At 40.3% G+C, this 23,284-nt stretch overlaps 1 protein-coding gene across 1 annotated transcript; it reads left to right on the top strand.

Moving 5' to 3' along the window:
• Positions 1-5,366: 5,366 nt before the first annotated feature.
• Positions 5,367-17,957, top strand: LOC145996520 (uncharacterized). The gene is made up of 2 exons (XM_083133021.1): positions 5,367-5,562; positions 14,122-17,957. Exons 1-2 carry the CDS (start codon positions 5,445-5,447, stop codon positions 17,883-17,885), a joined length of 3,882 nt encoding a protein of 1,293 aa, XP_082989147.1. The 5' UTR covers positions 5,367-5,444; the 3' UTR covers positions 17,886-17,957.
• Positions 17,958-23,284: the final 5,327 nt, after the last annotated feature.

The raw sequence follows: 23,284 nt of genomic DNA, 5'->3' as shown, positions 1-23,284 counted from the left end.
AAGTTCGAAAATATATTTTATTTTCGGCGTGTACTTTTTCCAAATGAATAGTTAGCAACAGTGACACTTTTCAGTAAGCTTAGTTTCTCCCTGTGATAGATGACCTTGACCGGTCCCTCAAGGCACGAGCCGCGCTGCACCTGGAAAGAGTTTGGGACGCAATTTTCAACTTCTTTCCATGTTCCATCCATCATTTCAGAACGTGTCTTAGTGGCTGTGTGTGTGACTTTTTGTGTCCTGTGTCATTGCAAGGAGAATTGAAGAGGTGACTGATAGGAAGCTACCTGCAACGCAACTCCCAAAAAGGTTAGAAAACGTCGTGGGGATTTATCTGCGGATGAAAAGATATCTGGGAAACATGTCTCAGAAATATTTGCACTGTGAGCGAAGCGAGTAATTTTTTTTCCTTTGAAAACTAGCAACATATTGGGTAATAAAAATTGTTTCCTAAATCCTTGAATATCATAGAAATGTTTGTATCCCAAGTGAGGCGAGTGGGAAAATCTTCTCTTCCTTTTTCCCCAGGAAAATGTGGAAAACGTAGAGTACCCGACCTCACTTCGGTGCGCCCCTTCTATCTTCTCCCGTTCGAGAATAACTGCCCATTACTTCACACTTTTATGATTTTCATAAATATTTAATAATAATAATAATAATAATAATAATAATAAAGTTTGTTACTCAGGCAAAACAGGCGTCAAAAGACAAATATTAACCGCAGGCCCCTAGCTAAGGTTTGACAATGGGTGGGTTTCAAAGTCCGACAATCATTGCGCCGCAGACGATTTTTTTTTTTTTTTTTTGGTTTGGGGATTTTTTCAATATATTAGTGTTTTATTTTAAAATTCAAATGTTTATTTTAGGATAATTATATTATGAAACTATGATCAGTTTCTAGTATTTTATTCAATGGGGTGTTTGAACCCACTAAACCCCCTTATATATGGTCCTGATTAACAGTTATAGTAATACTAAGATCAGCTTCAGATGAGTTTTGAAAATCGAGGGAAATTTAGGTCGAAAAAGGGAAATTTTACACAGGTAAAAGGGAAATCCTGCATTCGGAGATTGGCAACACTGGCTCCAAGAAGCAAGACGATCCAAGGTGGGAGTCCCTGGTGTGGTGGATACCAAGCCACGCCAGGGGAATACGGAAGACGTCGCCTAGTTGTGGAACCTGTTCCTAGATGTCGGACAAGCAGAAGATTTCATTAGACGACCGCATTCCTTCCGGTGTGCTGTTCATCTCTTCAGCCATGGGTACCGAAGGAAGACGCGACTGGTCAGACGAGGTCGAGATGGAAGAGAACCTATCAACAGAGACTGCCAAACAGGATGGCACGCCAGCAGCCCAGATGACTCCACATTTCCAAGATCTGAAATCCAGAAATATCGGCGCCATCCCTCGGCATCATCCCTACCCAAGAGGTGGTTTTCGTGGTGGCCTGAACCCCAGACCGGTGAGTAGGCAAGATTTTGAAGAATCTCGCAAGAGAGAACGTCAACAGTCGATTTCCAGTGCAGACCAAGATACCAACTCCGATGGTTTTCAGTTAGTGAATCCAAGGAAAGCTGCGAAGCCTAGTCAATCTGTGCCGCTTGCTGCCTCAGTGCCAGTGTCCAACGCATACCAGCTTCTTCAGACTTATACCAAGGACTCTGATTCTATGGCAGGAACATCTGCCACCAACGGACATCAAGATGGAATTGAATTCGCGGGTGAAACAACTTCGTCCAATCGCAAGATACCTTCGATATTTATTTACAATATATCGTCCCCGCACACATTTGTGGCTACGCTGCACAATATTCTGAAATCCGAACCGCGAATTCGATATACAGCTAGCAGTATCCGAGTTCACTGTCAAACAACTGCTGACTTCGAATCTCTCGAACGCAACCTCACCACCCAGAAGATTGAATTTGCATGTGCACTGGTTCGACAAAATCGTCCTCTGAAGGTCGTAATCAGGCAATTACCTATCGACGTGCCCTATGATACTTTGTTTGCGGAGTTGGCAAAGAAAGGCTACGATGTGCTAAATGTACAACGCATGACGCAGAGGGACCGAAAAACTCACGTCCGGAAGCAAATACCTCTGTATCTGGTCACACTTCGCAGGAACGAAAAGTCTGCTGACATATATACAGAAGAGTACCTTTCCTATTATCGGATCAAGATTCTGGCATATCGACCACCCAGCATCCTACAATGCCACCGATGTCAGCGCCTGGGCCACACCCAAAGTACCTGTGCAGCTCGACCACGTTGTGTGAAATGTGAAAGTGACCACCTTACCGCAGATTGTCCAAAGAAGGACAGAGAAACACCCGCAGTCTGCTGTAATTGTAAGGAAAATCACCCGGCAAATTACCGTGGTTGCCGATACTTCACCGCCATGGCGAAACGGCAAACAGTACAACCGACACAGTCTACACCAGCGTCGAATGCGAACACAGAGTCCTTGACCACTCCAGCCGTAACCTCCTCTCAGGATGCCACCAGCTATGCAAATACCGTGAGTGGTGTGGCAGACGACAGACGACGTCAACGTCCTAAGGCTAATGAAGAAAACGAAGAAGATGTGGGTTCCATACTCAAATCTCTACTGGATATGGTTAACAAAATGCACTTCGAGAAGATATTGAAGCACATTAATAGAGGACTCCAGCGAATGTCACGCGCTACAACCAGCATGAACTATGTCACGATTGTTCTGCAAACACTCATTGAAATGCAAAACGATGGGTGCTTTTAATCGCAATGGACTTCTACGTCAGATAAATTTGCTTGTCTTTAATGCAAATGGCATCGAAAAACAGACCTTATTGCTTCAACATTATTTATACTCACGGAATATAGATGTCGCTCTTATCAATGAGTCTCATCTTAAACCTCATATCACATGGACAGTTCCCAACTATAAAATATTTCGAGAAGATCGAATTGGTCGTCGCAAGGGAGGTCTGTTAATACTTGTTAAACGTGACCTCACTGCTATCAAGATACCAGTTCCACCTTTAACTTCGTTGGAAGCCTTGGCGGTGAAGCTCCATGCACCAAATGAAGACCTAGTTGTTATTTCAGCATATAAGCCTCCACAAGAAGTTCTGGCCACCAAAGATTTCCTTGTACTAGAAACACTTGGCGATAGAATTGTACTGGGGGGCGATTTGAACGCCAAACACGGTGACTGGCATTCTATCACCTCCAACACAGCCGGGAACGCTTTGGCTGGTATAATGGATCAGCTGGCTTTTTCCATCTCTGCTCCTCACGAACCGACGCATTATCCACGCAATGGAAGTCGCTCCGATGTGCTAGATGTCATCCTGACCAAAGATGTCGGCCTCAGCACTATGCCATTTGTAACTTGGGACCTCGATTCCGATCATCTCCCTGTCGCTGCTTCCATTGGATATGGTTTACATCAACATCAGTTCCGCACCTTACGAGAAGCTATTACTGATTGGACTGGACTCTCTTTACCGCTCGTGTCCACAATTCTGTCATCGCAGATTCCTGGCGCCAATCCACGACATTCACAAGAGATCCACTCTCTACTCAGGCTACTCAAGTTTTGTACATATTAACACGACTTGTGCGTTGGGCGCGCCGACGATGGCATCGCTCCAGATCGCCCATCCACCGGAGAGACTGGATGCTCCTTCAGCGTCACCTTCATCAATACTGATGGGACGGTAATTGTTGGCATTTTGTGGATCCTTGCCAGGTTTTGGTAGTACGTTGAGTTTCGCCAATTTCCACTGAAGTGGAAAGTAAGCAAGCTCCAGGATGTTTGTAAATAACTTCGCCAAAAAGACGTAGCCCTTACGGGACAGATGCTTCAATGCAGCTGGCGGTATCCCGTCTAAGCCGGCAGCAGAGTTGTTTTTCAATTTCCGTGTTACATTTGCCACCTCGCGAGGCGAGACAGGTGGAACATCCAACGACGAAGGCTGGCGTTGAAGACGTTGGAAAGCAGCATCGACGATCTGTTCTGTAACAGCGTCATGGAGATCATTGTTTGGTTGAAACTGATCATAAAAATGATCGGCTAGAAGCTCAGCCTGCCTCTGGGGATCCATAATTGGGCCTGCAGGGCTATTAATGGCCGTCATAGTAGGCTGTTGACGTTGATTTAAGTTACGAGCAATCTTCCAAAATGTAGGATCAAGCTCTGTCAGTTGGCCAAGTTTGCGATCCCATTGGTGGATTCGTTCACGGTGTAAGTATTGATGAAGATGACGCTGAAGGAGCATCCAGCCTCCCCGGTGGATGGGCGATCTGGAGCGATGCCATCGTCGGCGCGCCCAACGCACAAGTCGTGTTAATATGTACAAAATATAATATGATAATAATAATAAAATTTGTTTTAATATTTTAAAATAATTACTGTTTTGTAATAATAAATATAAGCATTATATTTAGGGCTGAGCTGATACCGATGCTGATACTATCACCGATTCGCACTGATACCTACAAATACCGATTCAAATTTCATCCACTAACTGACCCCCCCTTGCTAAAATTTCTGTCGACGCCCATGGCAGTGGCGTGCCCAAGGGCGTTGCTGGGGGTCATAACCCCCTTTCGGCCCAGTATTCCTTAAAAAATGAACGTCAAAGGTAGGAAAAGATGGTAAAATGAGGGCTGACTGACTACTAAAATAACTTATACGTAACCCCCTCCCCTTTTCGAAAATTCTGGGCACGCCATTGACGCTGAGAATTCTTTCCGAATTTAGAGTCAGTTTCAAATGTACTAGTATTTGTATGTAATATTTTTTCTATGGAGCTTTTTCCACTTCTTAATTTGAAAGGTAAAAGTAGGCTATGCAGAACAGTATGGATTTTCCATTTATCAATATTATTTACGTATTTTTAATGGTACATATCTTGGAGATGAAGTCAACGTTCAGATTGAATAAGAGAGAACGATTCAGTCAGAAAACTAAACATTATATTTTTAATGCACCTTGTTAAACGTTGTAAATGGACTATACTTGGCTAATCATGTGACATCACGTGAGCTGATGTGAGACCCGAATGGACCCGTTAAACCCTCCCCTAATATACCGCCATGACTTTATGTAACAAATGGCATAATCTAATTTTATTTGAAAAAATCTTGTTTATTGTGAGCTTCTTCGGGTAAGTGGGGAGGGCGATCCGGACTACCCCATTAAAATATGTCCTTGGATCCTTGATGGCAACCTGGCGTTGGTATTATTGTATTCAAAGAGATCATGCTCAAAACTTTAAAAATAGTACGCGCGACGCCATGTTGTCATTGTTATTCTTCTGTTTTGTAGCCTAAAGATGTTTCGTAGAATGCCGTTCTGGAAATAGGTGTCTGTGAAATGATAGAAAATCGTCTGTGTGTTTGTTACATTAAAATCGTAACGAACTTGAGACAAATTGTTTGTAGATTAAAATTAAAAATGGTTTCGGCAGACGAAAAGAACAAATCTATGTGCGAGGATCTTAGAGAACTGTTCAAACGTTGGATTCTGCACCTGAAAGCTCTGCTGTATCAGCTGGTTAGAAGCGGTAAAGAGAGTGAGTTTTTTCCCCCGGTATTCTATAGGTTGCATTCAACAGAGGCTTGTCTGATATTTTCGAACTTTGCCATTCTGGTGAATCTAGTATGGGGTATCCTACAGTTTGCCCATTTACCGGTATCAAGTACCTTCAACATTTTAGGATGCCCGCAAGAAGGGGAGGGGGCATAGACACCTGCTCCCTGAGACACCTGGGAAAAGTTCTTGTAATTTGAATGGTGAAGTTGTAGCGTTATTTTATTACAAATAATATTTTTTTGTAATTTACAGGCTGCAAGATAAAGCAATTAACTGCCATGCCCAACAAAATAACGAGAGAATATTTTCAGGAGACATTTTACTCATGTTGACTGCCGTAACTAGGGGTGTACAGTGGGATCCACGAGTATTACCGTGCAAATTGTTCATCACCATGTTCGTGCACTATATTTGATCCAATAAGAGCTTCAAGAATTAAAAGAAAACCCAAAACAGGCTGTTGACAACTTCTGCACCAACATACCTAAAAATCCATAGCTTAAAAACACATAGGATGTAAGAGAAAAATTAATGAAAATAGTCATGGACAATTTGCACGGTAATACTCATGGATCCCACTGTACAGGACGTAATTTTTTTTCTTCTTCGGGACGGAGTGGGACATTCTGGACCGAAAAAATTCGCAATCTCCTCACGTAAAAATTCTCCGCATCGGAAAATTTTCGAGATTTCCCGACGTAGTGAAAATCTCGAATTCTACGCACTATGTAAAATACAACGACTTTGTACGCTGTGCGGCGGAAAGTCCACGAGTTCTTTTTAATCAATCGTCCTCCAACCCTTTAATCTGTGCTGCGATCAGTAAATTCTGACCCCTCGTTGTCAAATTTTAAGAAGACAAACATTTCATCGTTTGCTCAAGCAACTTGTTTTGTTCATGAAGGGAGGGGAAGCAAAGCAATGCTTATTGAAAGGGGAGATGCGTCTATGGGTCACAAATATCTGTGCCAAATTAAAATTAGATAAATAGGACTGATAACAGGCATATTGTATACACGACCAAGCAGTGGCGGCGATTGGGTTCCAAAACCGGGGGGGGGGGGCAAAGACAGTATATTTCCCTTTGTATATAAGGTTTAGCATAGTGCGGGGGCAAAAGTGGCGAAAAGTGTGTGTGTGGGGTGCAGGGGCGGCGTCAGGGAGGCGCGAGGGGGTGCTTGCACATCCCTTAATTTTCTTCCGCACCCCCTACGTTCAACCGAAAACGCTAACCTTTACAGTGCCATATCATATTGAGCGCGTAATACAATATATACATATTTTCCTGTACTGGCGGAAGCCTCTCTAAAAATCAGCGGCCGTTTTTTTCTTTCGTTAGCATTGTTGTTATGAATATTTTCTTCTTTTGTTTCTCCAAGTGGTCTGTTTGTATTTTTCGATAATTGCCTATAGCTTAATGCGAGTTATGTTGTTTTCTTTTTCTTTTTTGCATTGTTGATAAACGGCTTTATTTTCCACGTATTTGTTCTTCCTCACAGTAAAGCAAAAATTGCAGCTGCTTTCAATGTATCACCAAGTCGTGCTCGGGAAATTATTTAATGCAAGTTGTAACGTGAAGAGTAGTTTTCTTGTTAATATGTTCTATGTACGTATTTGTTCCTCGCAACATGTCTGGTAAAAGAACCATTTCAGGATTTTTCAAAAAAGTGTTAGGAAGAGACCCAGTGTCAGGGCTGGCGCTAGTCAATTTGTCGCCCTGGGCAGTGGCGGCAGATGCCGCTCTCTTTCGACCCCCCTACACATTTTTTAAAAATTAAAATGTTTAATTAAAACTGAATATTGAACCAGTTTTACAAATCTCATGTCAAATGTGAACAAAATATTATTAATTACATAGTCCGTTGCTTAAACACTCTTCGAACAACTTACGAAGAGCTTGTTTATGGTCTTTCAGGTGCTAGATTTTCTTTTACACTACCCTAAGAAAGTGCTTATATCTCCTTTCACAGAAATTTCTGGATAAATCCTAATTAGCGAGCATTTGTTTTATATTTTATTTTGTCATTCTTTTTTTACGAAATATAAGGGAATTTATTTATGTCCGAAAGGGATGTTCCCCTCTGAGTCAGAAACATCACTGCTTCGAGCAGTGACCGCTTTTGGATGTGGTTTGTTTTTGTTTCCCCTTTCTTGTGCTGTGTGCGTGGTTAAAGTCTCGCGGAATTTCTTTGCGACTTCCATCCATTGAAAAGCGGACTGTCGTCCGTGAACAACAACAACTGCATTACGGAAGAAAACGAATGTGATTGTGCGATGGGGGTGGAGAACTTGTTGAAGACGCCGTTTTCCAGCAAGGATTTTGCTGCCAAGAAGAACTTGTGGATGTAGGGTGGACCCACCACTTCTCTAGCAGGCACGGTAACAGAAACGAAAAATAAATTGCGCCGATTTTGTGATTCATGGTTATGCGGTTGTAAAAAGTATTCAGCACTTTTCTGTTTTAGTTTTTATGGTTACGTTACTCATTGTGATAGGAATAAAACTGACGTAATTATCAGTTGAAATGTAGGAGATATACAGCCTAGCAAAGAAAACACCAGGCTCATGGATTTATCAAGAATATTTAATCTGATGTAGTGTAACTTCGTTTTTAAGGGGTGTAAGGTTAAATTTAGTGCCAAAATTAGGGAAATGTTCTGAAAAAATGGTGGGGGAGGGGTCGATGTGTGTGGATAAATCACTGACCCAGGACAAAAATAAGCACAATGGGAAGTAGCCTTCATAGGCTTACACTGTTGGAAAAGTCACGCTCCGCCACTGCCACAAATATAACTGTTTCCATCAATTCACTTACCGCCTTTCTAGACAAACAAATCTACACAATATATTCCAAAAACTGACTAAGCCGCATTACTTTCATAACAAAATTAGCACCTGTTCCGATCGCACTGCCATCTATATTTTCATCGTTTCGGGAACCAGTTTCTTGGGTCGTTTTCCACACTACGTTATTCAAGGCGCTGTACCATAGGCGTGTGCAGACACTCTGATTAGAGAGGCGGGGGTGGGGAGGATCTTGAAAGTTCAGTTGGGTAAGAAAACCTCATTTCATCTCACTATTTTATTGTACCGATGAGTGTGAAACAGGGGTGTGTGTGTGAGACCCACAAAGTGGGATAGTCCTTCAATTTCATAGGAAATGATGAACCCCTCCCCCTACTAGTTCCTTTGAACTTTTATCAGGTTGAAAATGCTTCACTTTCTTTAAGAGCAAAATATCGTTTAATAACGACGATAAGATTTCTCTACACTAAATTTCTAGGAGAAAGCATGATAGTATAGGGCTGTAAGGGGGCAAGGACGGCCACACATTTCCTTTAGAAAACGAATGTCAACGTAAAGTACATATTTCTCACGTGTAATTAGATTTCAATCACAGTAATTCTTCTTCAACAGGCGACTTTTTTTTTAAAAAAAAATATAATATGATTTAGGAAATGATGAAATGCTAAATGAGAATACGGACTGTGTAACACACAGACCAGAAAATTTCAGTAACATGGATTTTCTCTATACGTTTGCTTGCTTGATTGATTGATTGATTTAGTTTATTTTACTTCGCGTTTTGTGCCTCTTGGCTAATTTGCGAAGATGGGGATGAGTGATGAAATGATGAAAGGACATTCACAAACAATCAAGCCGGGATTTGAACCCGGGATCCTTGGCTTCGCAGCGCGATGTGCTAACCACTCGGCCACAGGGTCGGGCTCTATACGTTTGCATTGTACGTACTTTGCCCCATTTTAAAAGTAGCGCGTTTTCAGTTATGTCAGTAATCATGAAAGGAAATTTCGTCTCAATATCCCTTTCCTCAAAGAAATAAAATACTTTCCCTCTCTGAATCGAGATTGGTGTGTGGCACATCCAGCAGGTAACACTTCGCGAAAAACGGTTCCTCAAAAGAGCTGAAAGCACCAAACTTAACACTGGTAACCAACTTGCATGCATTATTTGCAGTTAGAATTCTAATAATGCCTACTTTGATAGGTTAGGAGGCCAGGCTTAGAGGTGCTAGCAACACATTTTCGCTACATGTTAGCAGCTGGGTGTGCTCCGCTCACGGCACAGCTCTGAATCTTCAATGGAAACACTGCTTCAACAAGCTCTGTACGTCCACTGCCTGCTTCCTCACGCGCTCGTACACGATCGGCACTCTTCGGAAGTCGGAGAGGGGGTGAGAGAAAGAAAAGAGGCCGGCCTCTCAGGTTACATTACAGGCGAACGCACCCCTGAAATTATGCTTTCCCGCACGAATCACATAGGTTGTTATGGGACCAGCTGAGGCACTCTCGGGCGGGCCTCGCTGAATGCTCAGATACGGTTCTAGGCAGGGTTGCAAACTTGCGGTAATTATCGGAAGACCAAGAATTTCAGTTTTCTTTTATTAAGCGTCGTTTAATGAAATTTGTAAGTAATAAAATAATCCGTAATAGACAAATACACTGCCCTCCAGAAATTAAGCAACAACAAGAAAATGTGAGGTAAAAGAGAAAACAGTTGGAGAAAAGAGAAGAAGAGTGGTGGATGATCACCATTTGTTGCTTAATTTATGGAGAGCAGTGTATATTAGGGTAGGCCCGGCCTCATAAGACGCTTCGCCACTGAACACTTAAGGTATTTAAGAAATAAGGCTATTATTTTTCCTTGTTAACATTGTAACATAATCACAGTAGCGGCGATTGAGTGCCAAAACTATGGGGGGAGGGGGGTCGAGTCTCCCCTAGGATATAATAATAATAAAATAATAATAGTGATATTAATGATAAATTTTGAATTGGTTTATTAGTTTAAAATAATTATAACAGGCATACTACTACCAATTACTATTAAAGATTTCTCTTTGGGCTGACCTGCAATAAACATTTTGGGTGACGCCAATGAATCCAGGTACTTTGTCCCCCCAGACAAAAAATTGTGGTTGTGCCTCTGAAGGAGAGCAGAGTAAGTGGTCTCTGTTTTTTATCTGTGCATTGTGAAAAGTACATAGAGAGCACTGGCGTACGCAGAAGGGGGGGGGGGCTGAAGGGGCTACAGCTTTCCGAAATTTTTAGAATATAAAAAAAATAAAATGAAGGTACGTAGGTAGTATTTAAATTGGAAAAACTTAAAATGACCTCTGTTAACCATATCTGTGCTTGAAAACTTTTAAAACGAAGGTTTAAAATGGTAATTGGAGTTCATCTCTTATGAAAATAAAACACCAACAAAGGAGTATCACCAAAATTGATTCACACCGATGCATTCTATGATCCAAGCAAATATTTAATCTCACTCTGTTCAGTAAAGGTTAGGTTCATGTCACTAAACCCGTGTTCATAATCAGATCTAGATATTGCTACAATTTCAATTGAATTCACATAATCATTGAGTGAGGTAAAAATGTGTTTTACATTTTCTTTGTAGATGTGAAAATCTTTAACTAGTGACATACATATGCTCTCACTTACATTAAAGTTCACCTGACGACGTGTCTCCATAAAACACACATTCTTAATCATCAAAGTGCTATGTGTGTGCATTTAATAGGAATATATCCGAAAAGAAACTCAAGACTTCAAACTGGCTATTCATATTGTGCACCAAAGATTGAAAAAAATTGCTTTCGAGCGTATTGTTTCCCTCTAACTCCTGAACTACCCTCCTCCTACATGATGAATGAATCATTTTCAATGATGCCAATTTCTTGCTTTGCTCTAAGAACTCAAGCATTTTGTTTTTGCATACACAATGACAGTACTTTCAGTACTTGTAGAGTCTTAAAATATTGAATATTCCATCATAAATATCTACTTTGTCAAATGGTTTATTAATCCTTCAAACCTGAACCTCCCACGAGTTGAATGGCCACAATCTAGACTTATTTTTCTTTTAAGAAACAACAAAACACTACATATTTCAAAAGTTCTTGAACAGGATTAAACGACGAAGCCACCCAGCATATGTCAAAAACACAGCCCAGTTTTAGTATCCGTTACAAAAGTACTTGTGAATCACCAGAAGTCTGAAAAGATACCAAATTCCTGGCATCCAAAAGAGAGATAGCCAGGTGCGCCAATTTTTCAAAAAACATTGAGTGGGCTCAAACACTCGAATTATAAGTTCATAAAAAATCACAAATTATTAGGTAGGTTCAGGCCCCACAGACCCATATAAAATGGCGGCACTGTAGACAGTCGCCATAAATTGAGTAACAAAATTTTTGTATGTAACTATGGTGCGGTAAACTTAGGCTAATTGAATTCAACTGGAACACCATAAATACGATACAGTTTACAAGTGGGTTGGAAATAATGATCCCTGGTTGAGATGTGTCATTCATAACCAGAGATTTGATGTTTCAAAACAGGAAAGGGGGGGGGATCCTGCCCATTGCCCCTTCAAATCGCACCTTGCATTAAAATGAATAGATCCATGTTTGTTCACTACTTTCAAGTGACAAAATTCTGATTTTCCGTTCCATCACATTCCAAATTAAGCCAAAACGAGGTCTAGAGATTTATATGTTTCGGAATTATCTTTTAAAATAACCATAAATTATAAAATATGAAGAAATAAAATATATGTGAAAAAACATGAAAACATATATGGAGGACGAATTTTGTACCTGGCAGATGGAAAATGTTCCTGCACCATCCAAGTTCACAAGTTCAGAACCCCCACTGAAAAAATCCTGCATATACCACTGATAGAGACAAAGAGACCTATCCATGAAGAGTGACAGATGTTTATGGAAAGGAAGCAAGGTGGATGCAGATTGTTTAAATAGCGACACAAATCTGAGCTTGTCACCGCCAAAGTATTTTCTATTCGATTCCAATTTTTTTGATTTCTCAAATAATAATAGTAACAATAATAATAATAAAAGGTAAAATATAAAATTCTATGAGTGAAAACACCCTATCGACACACACAACACACACCACTTAAACTTGCACCGCAGAAGAAGAATCCGTGACTCATACCCCCACCCCCTTTTCAGTTTTAGTTATCAAGTGGAAACTTGTGAAGGAAGAAATTCCTCTCAAATCCAGTGGCAGATGCAGAAGTTACAGTTGGGAAGGGCACATTTCATTCCTGACCTCACCGAGAATCAATTTCAAGCTGACTTTAATGTTTCAGACATAAATTTTGCGAAAATAGGGATGAGGGCTGGAATTAATGGTTATTATGTCATCACAATTCCTTTCATCGTCACCGAATGATCAGAAATGAGGAGCAAAGTGAATAAACAAAGAAAACGAAAACCTATTATCTCACGGGTCTTGGGCCAATCTCGGTGTGGAAATGGTTATCACTAGGGCTCGGAAGTTGAAGACCTTAAAATAGCCGAAAAAAAGACGTATAAAAAGACCTAAAAAGGGAAAAAAAAAGACTTATAAATGTGATCCAAATTAATTAATAACTTCAGTTTTAATTACAAATTTAATGAATAAAAAAAATACAAAATTCTGGTGGTATGGAACACACAGTGCGAAAAATTGAAAGCTTCAAAACAAGAGAAAGTTGCCACTTACAGCGCGACCTTCAAGACAAATTACGGTTAAAGGATCTTGTACCGTACTACATAAAGGATGTTTAAGAGGTGATGAACTGATGATGATTCAAATTGAGAATGGGCAGTAAAAACGTAGTCGAAAGAAGGTGAAGTTGCAAAAAAAATCTGTAAAGACCTAAAAAAAGGACCAATAAGCCAAAAAACCAAAAAAGGACAAATAAAACCCACCTTTTTCTGGCCTACAATGACCCAAAATGAACATATATTATGTTGGGCCTCGTCTTCGGACACTAGGAAAAAATGGATTTTTCCTCAACTTCCGAGCCCTAGTTATCACTGTACTACGATGCCAAAGATCCTAGGTTCGAATCCTGACCTGGGCATGGGTGTTCTTTGTGAGTCTCCCTTTAATAAATTATCATCGTCTTGATTAGCCAAATTGGCAGAAAAGAAGAGTAAAAAAACAAACAAATCAATCATCAAGGGGTCCCCCTTTGACGCATATTACAGAGTGGTTTGGATCCAAATTTTAACTATAAGTTAAGATTAGCCTATCACGAGGATAAAGTGGACTTGAACTTTAAACGATAATCCTCGTGCATGTTAAACTTGGTGATCACGCAGAACATTTATTTGAGAAAATTTATTTATTTGAGAAAATTTCAGATACAGCACAGGTGGCCATTTTACACTGAAATTGTCAACAATGAGAAAGCAATAATTATAATAAGCATAAAGATAAAAAATAAAATAAAATAAATAAATAAAAATAAATAAGAAATAATTAAGAGTAACAAAACAACATAAAAGTGAATAGCAAATGAACAAACAAATAAGTAAGAGATGGCACTATGTGATATTAATTACATTAATTACATTTGAGTCTTCAAAAACAGGGATAATAATATATCCAACTAGCAGTTGATATCACACACCCCGTGGATCCGCGCCTGCTCAAATGTAATATGAAGAATCGTAGAGAAGGTGTGCAAGTAAGAAATCAAAAAATATTTCTCTTTGCAGGACAAACGTCACGCAAAGGAACTTTTGGAACGCCTGATTTCCTGCACAGAAGTCGTTCAACAGATGTCCCTTTGAAACTCGAACAAAAATTAAGATGCATACGAGAGGCGTATCCTTTCATGGAAACAGAGCAGCTGCTGAGCGAACTGAAGAGGACTCAGTATCAAAACATTAAGAAGCCAGGTTGTGTGAAAATATATGTGGCACGTAGGAGTAAAAGGAATATCAAGTCCACAGCCAGTTCTTCTACATGCTGCTGTAAATTTGGAGACAATTTCGAGAAAAATCGTAGGAGAAAGAAGGCCAATATGCAGAAGATCACAATATCCAAGCAGAACATTATATACAGTGAGAATAGAAGGCCTTTCACCCCCACGAACAAATTGCAACAGTTCCTAAGGTCGAGAGGTTTTGTCTCTGAGAAGCAGCAGGAACTGAAGGATGTCGGTAGTAATGTTCACCAACTCCATAAAGAGTCTCCACACCCTAAAGTCGAACATGGAGGACACGCTAAGGTGGCTGCCAGGAAGCAGTCTTCCCTTTGCATCAGGAAAAGATCCAGTAGCAGTGCGTCGTCACGTCGTTCCTTAGGATCGGATTGGAAAAGAAAATACCTCAGGAGTACTCTTGGTTGTAAAGTTAAAGCCACAGGATCCTCGGTGAAAAAGCGCCCCTTTGCACAAACAAGTACGAAACCGGAGACGGAAGATAACTTCAGAGAACTGTGTAGGGTGAAAACAGAGGGAATCAAGCACCAAGAGAAACTTTCTCAAAATATGGCTAATATACTTGACACGGTTCTCCCAATCAACCCTACAAATACAACGAGCATCCTGCAGAATTACGGACACAAAGAAACAACATTCGTTGACAAACATCTTCAACATGAAATACTGTCAACAAAGATAACATGTGGTGGTGAATCTACATCAAAAAGTCATGTAAAGAACAAGGTAACTAATAAGCAGCAAAGGGAGAGACAGAAAAATGTTACCAAATCACACGAAGAACAGATATTTAATACTAATTCAGTTGGCTTTGATACAGTGAAACCTAAACTTACGAATAAAATGGCCTGTTGGAATTACAGAACAGATAAAGAACGTGGCGGAGTATCCAAACTTATGACATGCCAAACAACTGGCCAAGTAGCTCACAGAAACACACAAGTAACTTCTGAAGATATTCGCAAATCTGATACGGAGTATGCGAATATTAAAGTCACACGCAAATTATCAGATTATGTGAACCAACTTATGATGAGAATTTGGGGTAAGTGTAGTCCTTTAGAGAAACAACCTGAAGCTTTGTCTTCTGTCATTAGCATTCCGAAACATCTCACAAGCCCAAAGATTTGCAAAACATGTGCCGCAAAAAGTGCAATCAAACAAAAACAACCGGCTCAATGTAAATCACCAACACACAACTCTTGTCAGAAGGAGGATCGAATAACACATCATAAATGTGGCTCTCTAAATCGGCATCGATCCTGTAAATTTACGTCGGCGAGGACAATTATAAATGATAAAGTGAAAACAAAACCAAATACCACCATAGCATTCTTGACGATCGAAGTGCAGCATGATGAACATCCTACTACGTCGAAACAGCAAGTCACTAAGAGGGCAGGAATGAATGCAAGAAGACAAAAGAGAAGCAATCAGCTACAAAAAGTAAAGCGTCCAGCTACGAAATGCCAAACCACGCCTGCAAAGAATAAGTGTAATTACACAGAAAAGTCTAAGGAACATTTTGAAGACTCTCCTAAAAACTCTGACAAACTCTCTTTCAAAGATGCAGATGTGGCAATTAGTGACAAAAGATCCAAGGAGACTGGGGACCATGCAATAAAAGAAACGCATATAGATAACATGAGCATCCAAATTACAAATAAAAGATGCGAAACAAGTGAACATTCATTAGAAGAACATAAAGGCAATGTTCCAACAGAACAGAAGAAAACTGAACAGCAAATTGAAAATGAGAACAGATGTTCATTTGCACATCCATCTTCAACAGAAGTCTCGGTAGGAAAGAAAACAAAACTAAGACCTAACGATAGAAAGCCGACAGAGGTAGCAGCATGTGCAGAGCCTAAGTGTATTAGTGACAATGAAAAGACAGAGGTGCTGCATTATCAAAATAATTTTGCACCTAGTGTTCAGAATGAGAGGGAGGATGTCAAATGTGTAAGCAACCATGAAGCAAAAAGTGCAACTAACATTATTCAAGGTGACAGATGCTCTTTCGAAGTACAAGGTCAGAGGAGTTCGAAGCCCGACATCTCGTCTGGAAAATGCAATAGTTTATCGGACTCGCCTGGTAAGGAAAAGAATGTAAGCGTGTTGTTTGAGGGTACAGTTTCTAGCAACTTCCAAAGTAGCAGCCAATCTAAGGAAGCCCGAAGGAACAAAAGCAAGGTTGATTTAAGTGCGCCAGAGCTGTATCGGGTGATAGAAGACCAAAGGGTCGACCAACATGTGCCTGGAAGCTCTTGTTCTGTAGGTGTGACGAAGGCTGAGCACGAAATTTGTGCAGAAGAGCAACCAAGGAATAAAGTAAAAGGTGTGAAGCTTCATGGTGCAGAAAACAACACAGTAAGCAAACCAAATGTTCCACAAGACAAGAGCTATATTGCAAGGCAAGAAAACCTCAATCGAACATTTGTCCAGCCTTCAGCTTTCTTACCCGAGAAATATCTCAAAAACAGTCTAAAGTCAAAGAAAGAGTCAGCTCAGATGTCCACCACGGAAACTAACAAGGGTAGTAGTATAACACGCAAGCCTCATAACTGCGTCAATCCAAATTACTTGGTAACAAAAATTTGTTCAAGTAAGAACAACACCGTACCCGTAACTTCAGCTAATAGGATTGTGCCTCAGAACTCCTTAGAATCAGAGAGCAACCAACGCCAAAGGAGATTGCGCAGCAAATTAACACAAAGAAGAGAAAGCAATCATGGCACGAGTCGTAGGAAAGGTGATTGCACCACTAAACCCAAAGATAAGAGTATGTGCTCCGGGATTAGAAACTTGGAAAGTTCAAATCGAAACTGGAGAAAACCAGCTAAGATACTACAAGGTTACGAAACAAATCAAGTGCCAACTAACGAAAGTGTTGTACACCTCCTCAATCTTCTTACGGAATCGCCATCAAGGAAAAAGATTAAATATGACGAGGATGTAAAACGTGAGGAACTCGCATTGAAAGGTTCTCAAGGATCGATCTCTGGAAACGATCAAGCCACAAATATTATTGCTCTGTACGCTGAAGCAAATTATGATAACTCCAAATGGGTTCCAAAAAGCAAGTTTCAATCCAGCATAACGCGACTGACAGATCAGAGGAAAGATACTAGCCTCACAAGCACACCAAGAGAACAGAATCACATAGTGCAGTTGAACGCCAAGGGTGATGCTTCATCAAGGGTTGATATTACAGAAAACCTTCCCATGAGGTACAAAGACACACACGTTGAACAGTTCTCCATTTTTGATGAAGTGCTCTCGTGCCTAAGCGACACCCCAACAATTGACAACAGCTCCATTGAAAGTGATATACACGAAGTTCTTTTGTTAAATGAAACTGGAGGCCATCATCATTTGATGAGCGGTCTGATTTTGTTCAAGGGCTTTGCTGTGGTTCTGGTGCTTCTAATCATTTCCCTCGTAATTCGGTATTTATACCTTCAGTTCACGAAGCCCAGGAGAAAGCCACATGTGTGGGATGAAATTTTAAGTAGTTTTGATTCATTATTTTTTTGAATGTGAACTTTCACGCTTACATTTCTTACTTGAAGAAAAAAGTTCTTATACAAAATTACCTAAATATTTCTCTGTGTGTTTATTGTTTACAATATGACTGTGCCATACTGTCTAGTGATGTCATTTTGTCCTGTAAATAAAATATGTTCATGTGATACCAATTTTCTATCCATAGTTTTGTACGTGTCAATCAGAAACATTTTACTTACATCTAATACATAAATATATTAATTAGATACATACCAAAAGATCTTTTAACACATTCGGGTCTGGCCTCATAATACAGCATTGTTACCTCTGGTCTGCGGTTTTTGGTTGTTTTTAAAAAAATCATAGAAAAAATATTTTTAATTTGATTTTATTTACCACATATTTCTTAAATCTACAAAACTTCCTCTTTTCAATGAACAAAAATTTGTTAAATTTTATTTTCATTTTCAGATGTTTTTTAATATTTTTTTCAGCAATGTTTTGTGAAGAAGAAAAAAGTACAACATTGTAACAAATGTTAATATAGATATATTTTAAGTTCGTAATCTGGAAATGTCAATAATTAACTACATAAACTATCAATACATCTTTTGAATCTTGCATAAGAATACTTCTTATGTGCTGCACATAACAAAAAATAATTACAAATTACAAGTAATTATCTTTTGTATGAAAAAGTGGCTGCAGGACAGGACCAGACGATGTATCAGTTGGTTCTGCATCATCTGTAAAAATTAAACATATAAATAAAATAAATTTTCATTTTACATACACTATACGAAATAATAAATGGAAAAACTAAAAATACATCAGTGCATGTAGGAGAATCAAGCAAGAGGCAAGATGAATAGACCAAAAAAATTACCTCTTCTCATTTCATTCATAAAATACTAGAGTTTGCAACACTGTTTATATTGTTGACAATAATTATTATGGATGTAACCTACCTTCCAAATCTTTAAATTCATCTGCATCATCAAAATCGTCGCTAACTTCAAACTCTGAGGCGGAATCCTCTATGCAGTCTGGATCTAAGGACGCCATTCTAAACAATGCACAGTACATCAACCCGACAACAAACAGTCGCAGGTGCGAGATAAAAATAACACATGAGTCACCTAGCGGTCGGAATTTCAACAGAGGGGCTTGAATGAACAAGCGCATGAGACGAAGTACGAGCATAGGCTGTCGTTCAATCGGCAAAGCGATTGCATACCGCAGGACGGGCTATGCCCGTCGTGAGACCCCAATGTGTTAAATGTATGTTTAGATATGGTTAGCACCGTGCACTTCTTGGGCAGACACTTATTTAAAAATGTGTGTGTACACAAGTCAACAGCATTAAATTTATAACCTTCATGATTAGTGCTTTGAAGCAATATGATACCCTCCCCCCACTGGTCCTTTTTAACTTAACTGAAGAGTGGAAATACAGTACTATATACGTACTGTAAGCAAAAAAGAAATTGCAAAATCAAAATGTACTTCAATGTAGATTTTAAGACATACTTATATTTGTCACAGTTCTTTAAATGAACTCATTTGCTCACTTTTATAATACAGTGCTTTCAAAAAGTCCCTCCACTCATAATTTAAAAAGAAGCTACTAAGGCATTCATCTGGATGAGTTGGCAAGCTTGCCAGTACGGATTGGTTTGACCTTCAAGAAGGACATGTTATGTTTAGAGCAGTGCCGCTGTTAGTCCTCAGTGTGAGACTTACAATCGCAGATTGGCAACAATACCTTTTAAGCATATCGCCCACTGAGACGTGGAGAAACGCAGCAACAGAACTTCTGTCGTCTGCTTCTATTGAAATCAAATGAAATCCACTACAGGGAAACACGCGGAAATGAAGCACGGAATTTCCGTGCCAGAAGTGTGCAGCTTGTCTTACAGGTTATCGCCCACTGAGACACTGGACATGTGTCATTTGCGACGTTGCTCCATGTCTCAATGGGCCTTAATCTTTACATGCACACAGCGAATCGCTATGTTGGAAGCATATATTGAGTATATCATATGAAAGATGTCTGTGGAGAAATGGCAAAGGCAATTTCCCGATGATCCGGCACCAGCTAAAACCGCAATGGATCATTGCTTCAAATTTAGTTTCAATATTCTTTCTGTGTATTTCAACGTGAGGAAAGCTGGCCCCCATGTCCGAGAGCACATCATGCTACGACGCCAGGGGTCGGTCCTAGGTTTGATACTTGCACAAGGCACAGTGGTTCGGATCACACTTTAAACTGTAGGCCCAGCTCAAATTAGACTTTCTGTGCATAAAGTGGACTTTAACAATAATTCAGTCAATGAAACCATACAATATGGGGAAAAATAAAAATCTGAATTTGAAAACATGCTGCATATAGACGTCGCTTGGCCATTATGTGTTTCCATTCTTCCACTAGAAGACTACACCGAAAACTCTGTGGTACAACAGACCTTAAAGGGACAAGGCCTGCCTGCAAACCCACTTTTCATTGGGAAATGACACTTACAATGGCAGAGCCAAAGTTTCATTAAACGCCCCAGGATTCATGGGAGTGGTCACCATTGTGTAGGTGTCTTTTGCCTCTCTCTCCAGGGTATATCTTGCCTACATTACTATTTTGATTAATTTTGTTGTCCTCATCCATAGACATGCCACTTTTTTGTGCTTGTGTTGGTGTAATAATGCATGGAACTGGTTAGAACTTTGCTTTAAGTGCCACTTTTGGCTATTTTGCGAAGATGGGGATGAGTGATGGTATTTTTCAATGGACACTCACAAACGTCATGCCCAGGCTGGGATTCGAAGCCGGGACCCGCTGGCACCAGAACTGGTTACCTGTGAGGGTATGGAGAGAGGGGGTTGGTCAGCTATTTTCAAGTTGTGTCTGGTTAGGTCTTTTCGGCTGAGGGAGGCCGATGCACTTCTCTTTTTTCTGATCATTCTGTACGTAGTTTTTCGTTTTTCTTTTGGTTTAGTCCAGAAGGTGGAGAAGTTCCTGCCTATTATAGCCACTATGGATGGCCAGGGAGATCATGTGGTCAATTCGCATCTGCACGTTCTCAGGCTCCGACGTCAGGTTGAGGGTTCTCCATATGTTTTTTGTTGTGTGGAGTGGCCGAAGAGTTGGTTTACGTATTGTGATCAAGTGTTCTGTTTTCTGTGCATGGTGGTCTGATCTATTTTGCTGTAAAGGTAATTCAGCACACTGTCCTTTTCCTTCTTATGCAAGAAACGGATGTCTGGGTGGACTGAAGAATTGAAGTTCTTCATGGTTTTTGTACAGGGGATGGAGTCATCTGCATATTGTTTGTAGCCAACCATGGTTTCGCTACAGGTGGAGGTTTTGATGAGGCGTCTAGCATTAAAAAGCATGTTAACTTAATGATCAACATAACTGACCGAGGTTGGTCCGACTCAAGGACAAAACTAGTGACAACAGTTGAGGATGCCCACCACAGCGTTCTTCCTGGTATGATATCTCTTCGGGATGAACCTCGGTTATTGTCGAGAACACAGCCAGTAACAAGAACTGATTGCTGAGGACATTCACCACAAATTTCTCTCTTCTCTATTTTTCTTTATACAATTCAAGACTAAACGCACAGCCGGCATTGCCAGAAACTTTTTGTAGGGGTGGCCGGACCATTGATAAAACTTGAATAGTAGGCATAATAATAATCATCATCATACTTATGATTATTATTAAAATATTCTTGGGAATTCTTTTCTATTCAATCTGCCAGATGAGTGAATATGCACCACTACTGTTATTTTTTCACACAGTTAGTGTACTGAAATGCACAGTTATTCTATTATTTTAACTTTTACACACCTTGTTTGAGTGTTCATGTTGTGCAGTATCTCACATAAAAAACTAATTTTTGGAATCCTTGGGTTAAAAGGTAGAATATGAAAATGGACTGGTTCTTGTATTGTATTTTATACTCTTTTCGATTTACTGCATTTTTTGCACACATACAGAGAGAGAGAGAGAGAGAGAGAGAGAGAGAGAGAGAGAGAGAGGAAGAGTTAGGAGAGAGAGATTAAAGAGGAAGAAGAAGAGAGAGAGAGGAAGAGAGGGGGGATGGAGAGGGAGGAAGAGTTAGGAGAGAGAGATTAAAGAGGAAGAAGAAGGACTCTCCCTCCTTCCTTGCCCCTTCACTTTTCCTTTCTCTCTCCTAACTTACACCTAGAAAGAGACAGGGGGAGGGGGGCATCTCTCCTTATCTTTCTTTCTCTCTCTCCAAAATCCTAAGTCCGCAGTTGGAAAAATTCTAAGTTTAACTTTTTTCAAGTAAAAAAAAAAAAAAATGCTTGTATCTCGGAAACTGGTGGATGTATTGTTCGTCAACATTGTTCAGGTGAAGGTGCAACAGCTATGAGGGGTGTTCAAGTCAATCCGAAACTTTTTTTTCCTACAGGTTTAAAAACAAATCCCAAGGTGGAGGTAGTACATGCAGTAGGAACAGGAAACTGAGTCCTGTTACTGGTAGGTGGCGCTCGTTGCACATGCCAGTTCAGAGACCAGTATTCAAGATGGCAGACAACAGTGTATAAGTGTACACGGAACAGCATGTGCTGAAGAAGTTTTTAGTGAAGACTGAAGACTGCAAGCACAGTACAGTAATGAAACACTCAGTACCGCACATTTGAATGGTGCAAGTGCATCTGTCACCGACAATCCCGGTCATGGTGGTTCCCAGCCCACAGCAGTCATTCCTGGGAATATTCAGCGTGTGGAACAGCTTATGATTGACAATCGTCGCATAACATGGGACAAGTCGTGCATAACAAACCGAGGAAGAAACACCCTGGTTTGATCACGAAGGGTGTTCTGTTTCTGCAGGACAATGCATGACCTCATATCGCTCAACGCACTATGCAAACATTCTAGGAAATCGGCTGGGAATAATTACCACATCCCCCTTACAGTCCTGACTTAGCACCAAGTGATTTCCACCTGTTTGGATCTCTAAAAGAATTCCTCAGAGGTCAACCTTTCAGCAGTGATGACGAAGTGAAGCAAGCTGTCCTAGAATGGTTCAAACGTACTGACAAATCTTTCTATGCCGAAGCTTTCCAGGCATTAGTTAAACGAAGGAATAAATATATAAATGTAGTACGGGAGTATGCTGTAAAATAATAGCAGTTTCCACCCCTTGAAATTTGTTCTTTTATTTTATAAACTCAAAGGTCCTGGATTGACTTGTATGACCCTCGTATGTTGGCTTTTACCTGAGGGAAACATCCACAACCCTCAACCTCAGGTTCAACATCCATCCCCCTCCACAAACTTGGACTTCACTGTTGCTGTCCATGGCAACAATCACCCTTAACCCATCCGCATACCTAGTCGTCGAATCAACGGCTGGACTGGACGTTCGCTTCCCATACCTAGCCGTCGAATCGACAGG

This window comes from Lepisma saccharinum, chromosome 12 (assembly GCF_977018435.1).
Source record: "Lepisma saccharinum chromosome 12, izLepSacc3.1, whole genome shotgun sequence".
Classification (NCBI taxonomy): domain Eukaryota; kingdom Metazoa; phylum Arthropoda; class Insecta; order Zygentoma; family Lepismatidae; genus Lepisma; species Lepisma saccharinum.
Note: the sequence above shows the minus strand (reverse complement) of the source record. Positions and strands in the feature narration are given on the sequence as shown.

What these genes read in the sequence shown, in the direction of transcription:
- LOC145996520 (XM_083133021.1), top strand. Translation starts at nt 5,445, where the DNA reads ATGGTTTCGGCAGACGAAAAGAACAAATCTATGTGCGAGGATCTTAGA. An exon ending in GGTTAGAAGCGGTAAAGAGA is followed by an intron (nt 5,563 to 14,121) that starts GTGAGTTTTTTC and finishes TTCTCTTTGCAG; the next exon opens with GACAAACGTCACGCAAAGGA.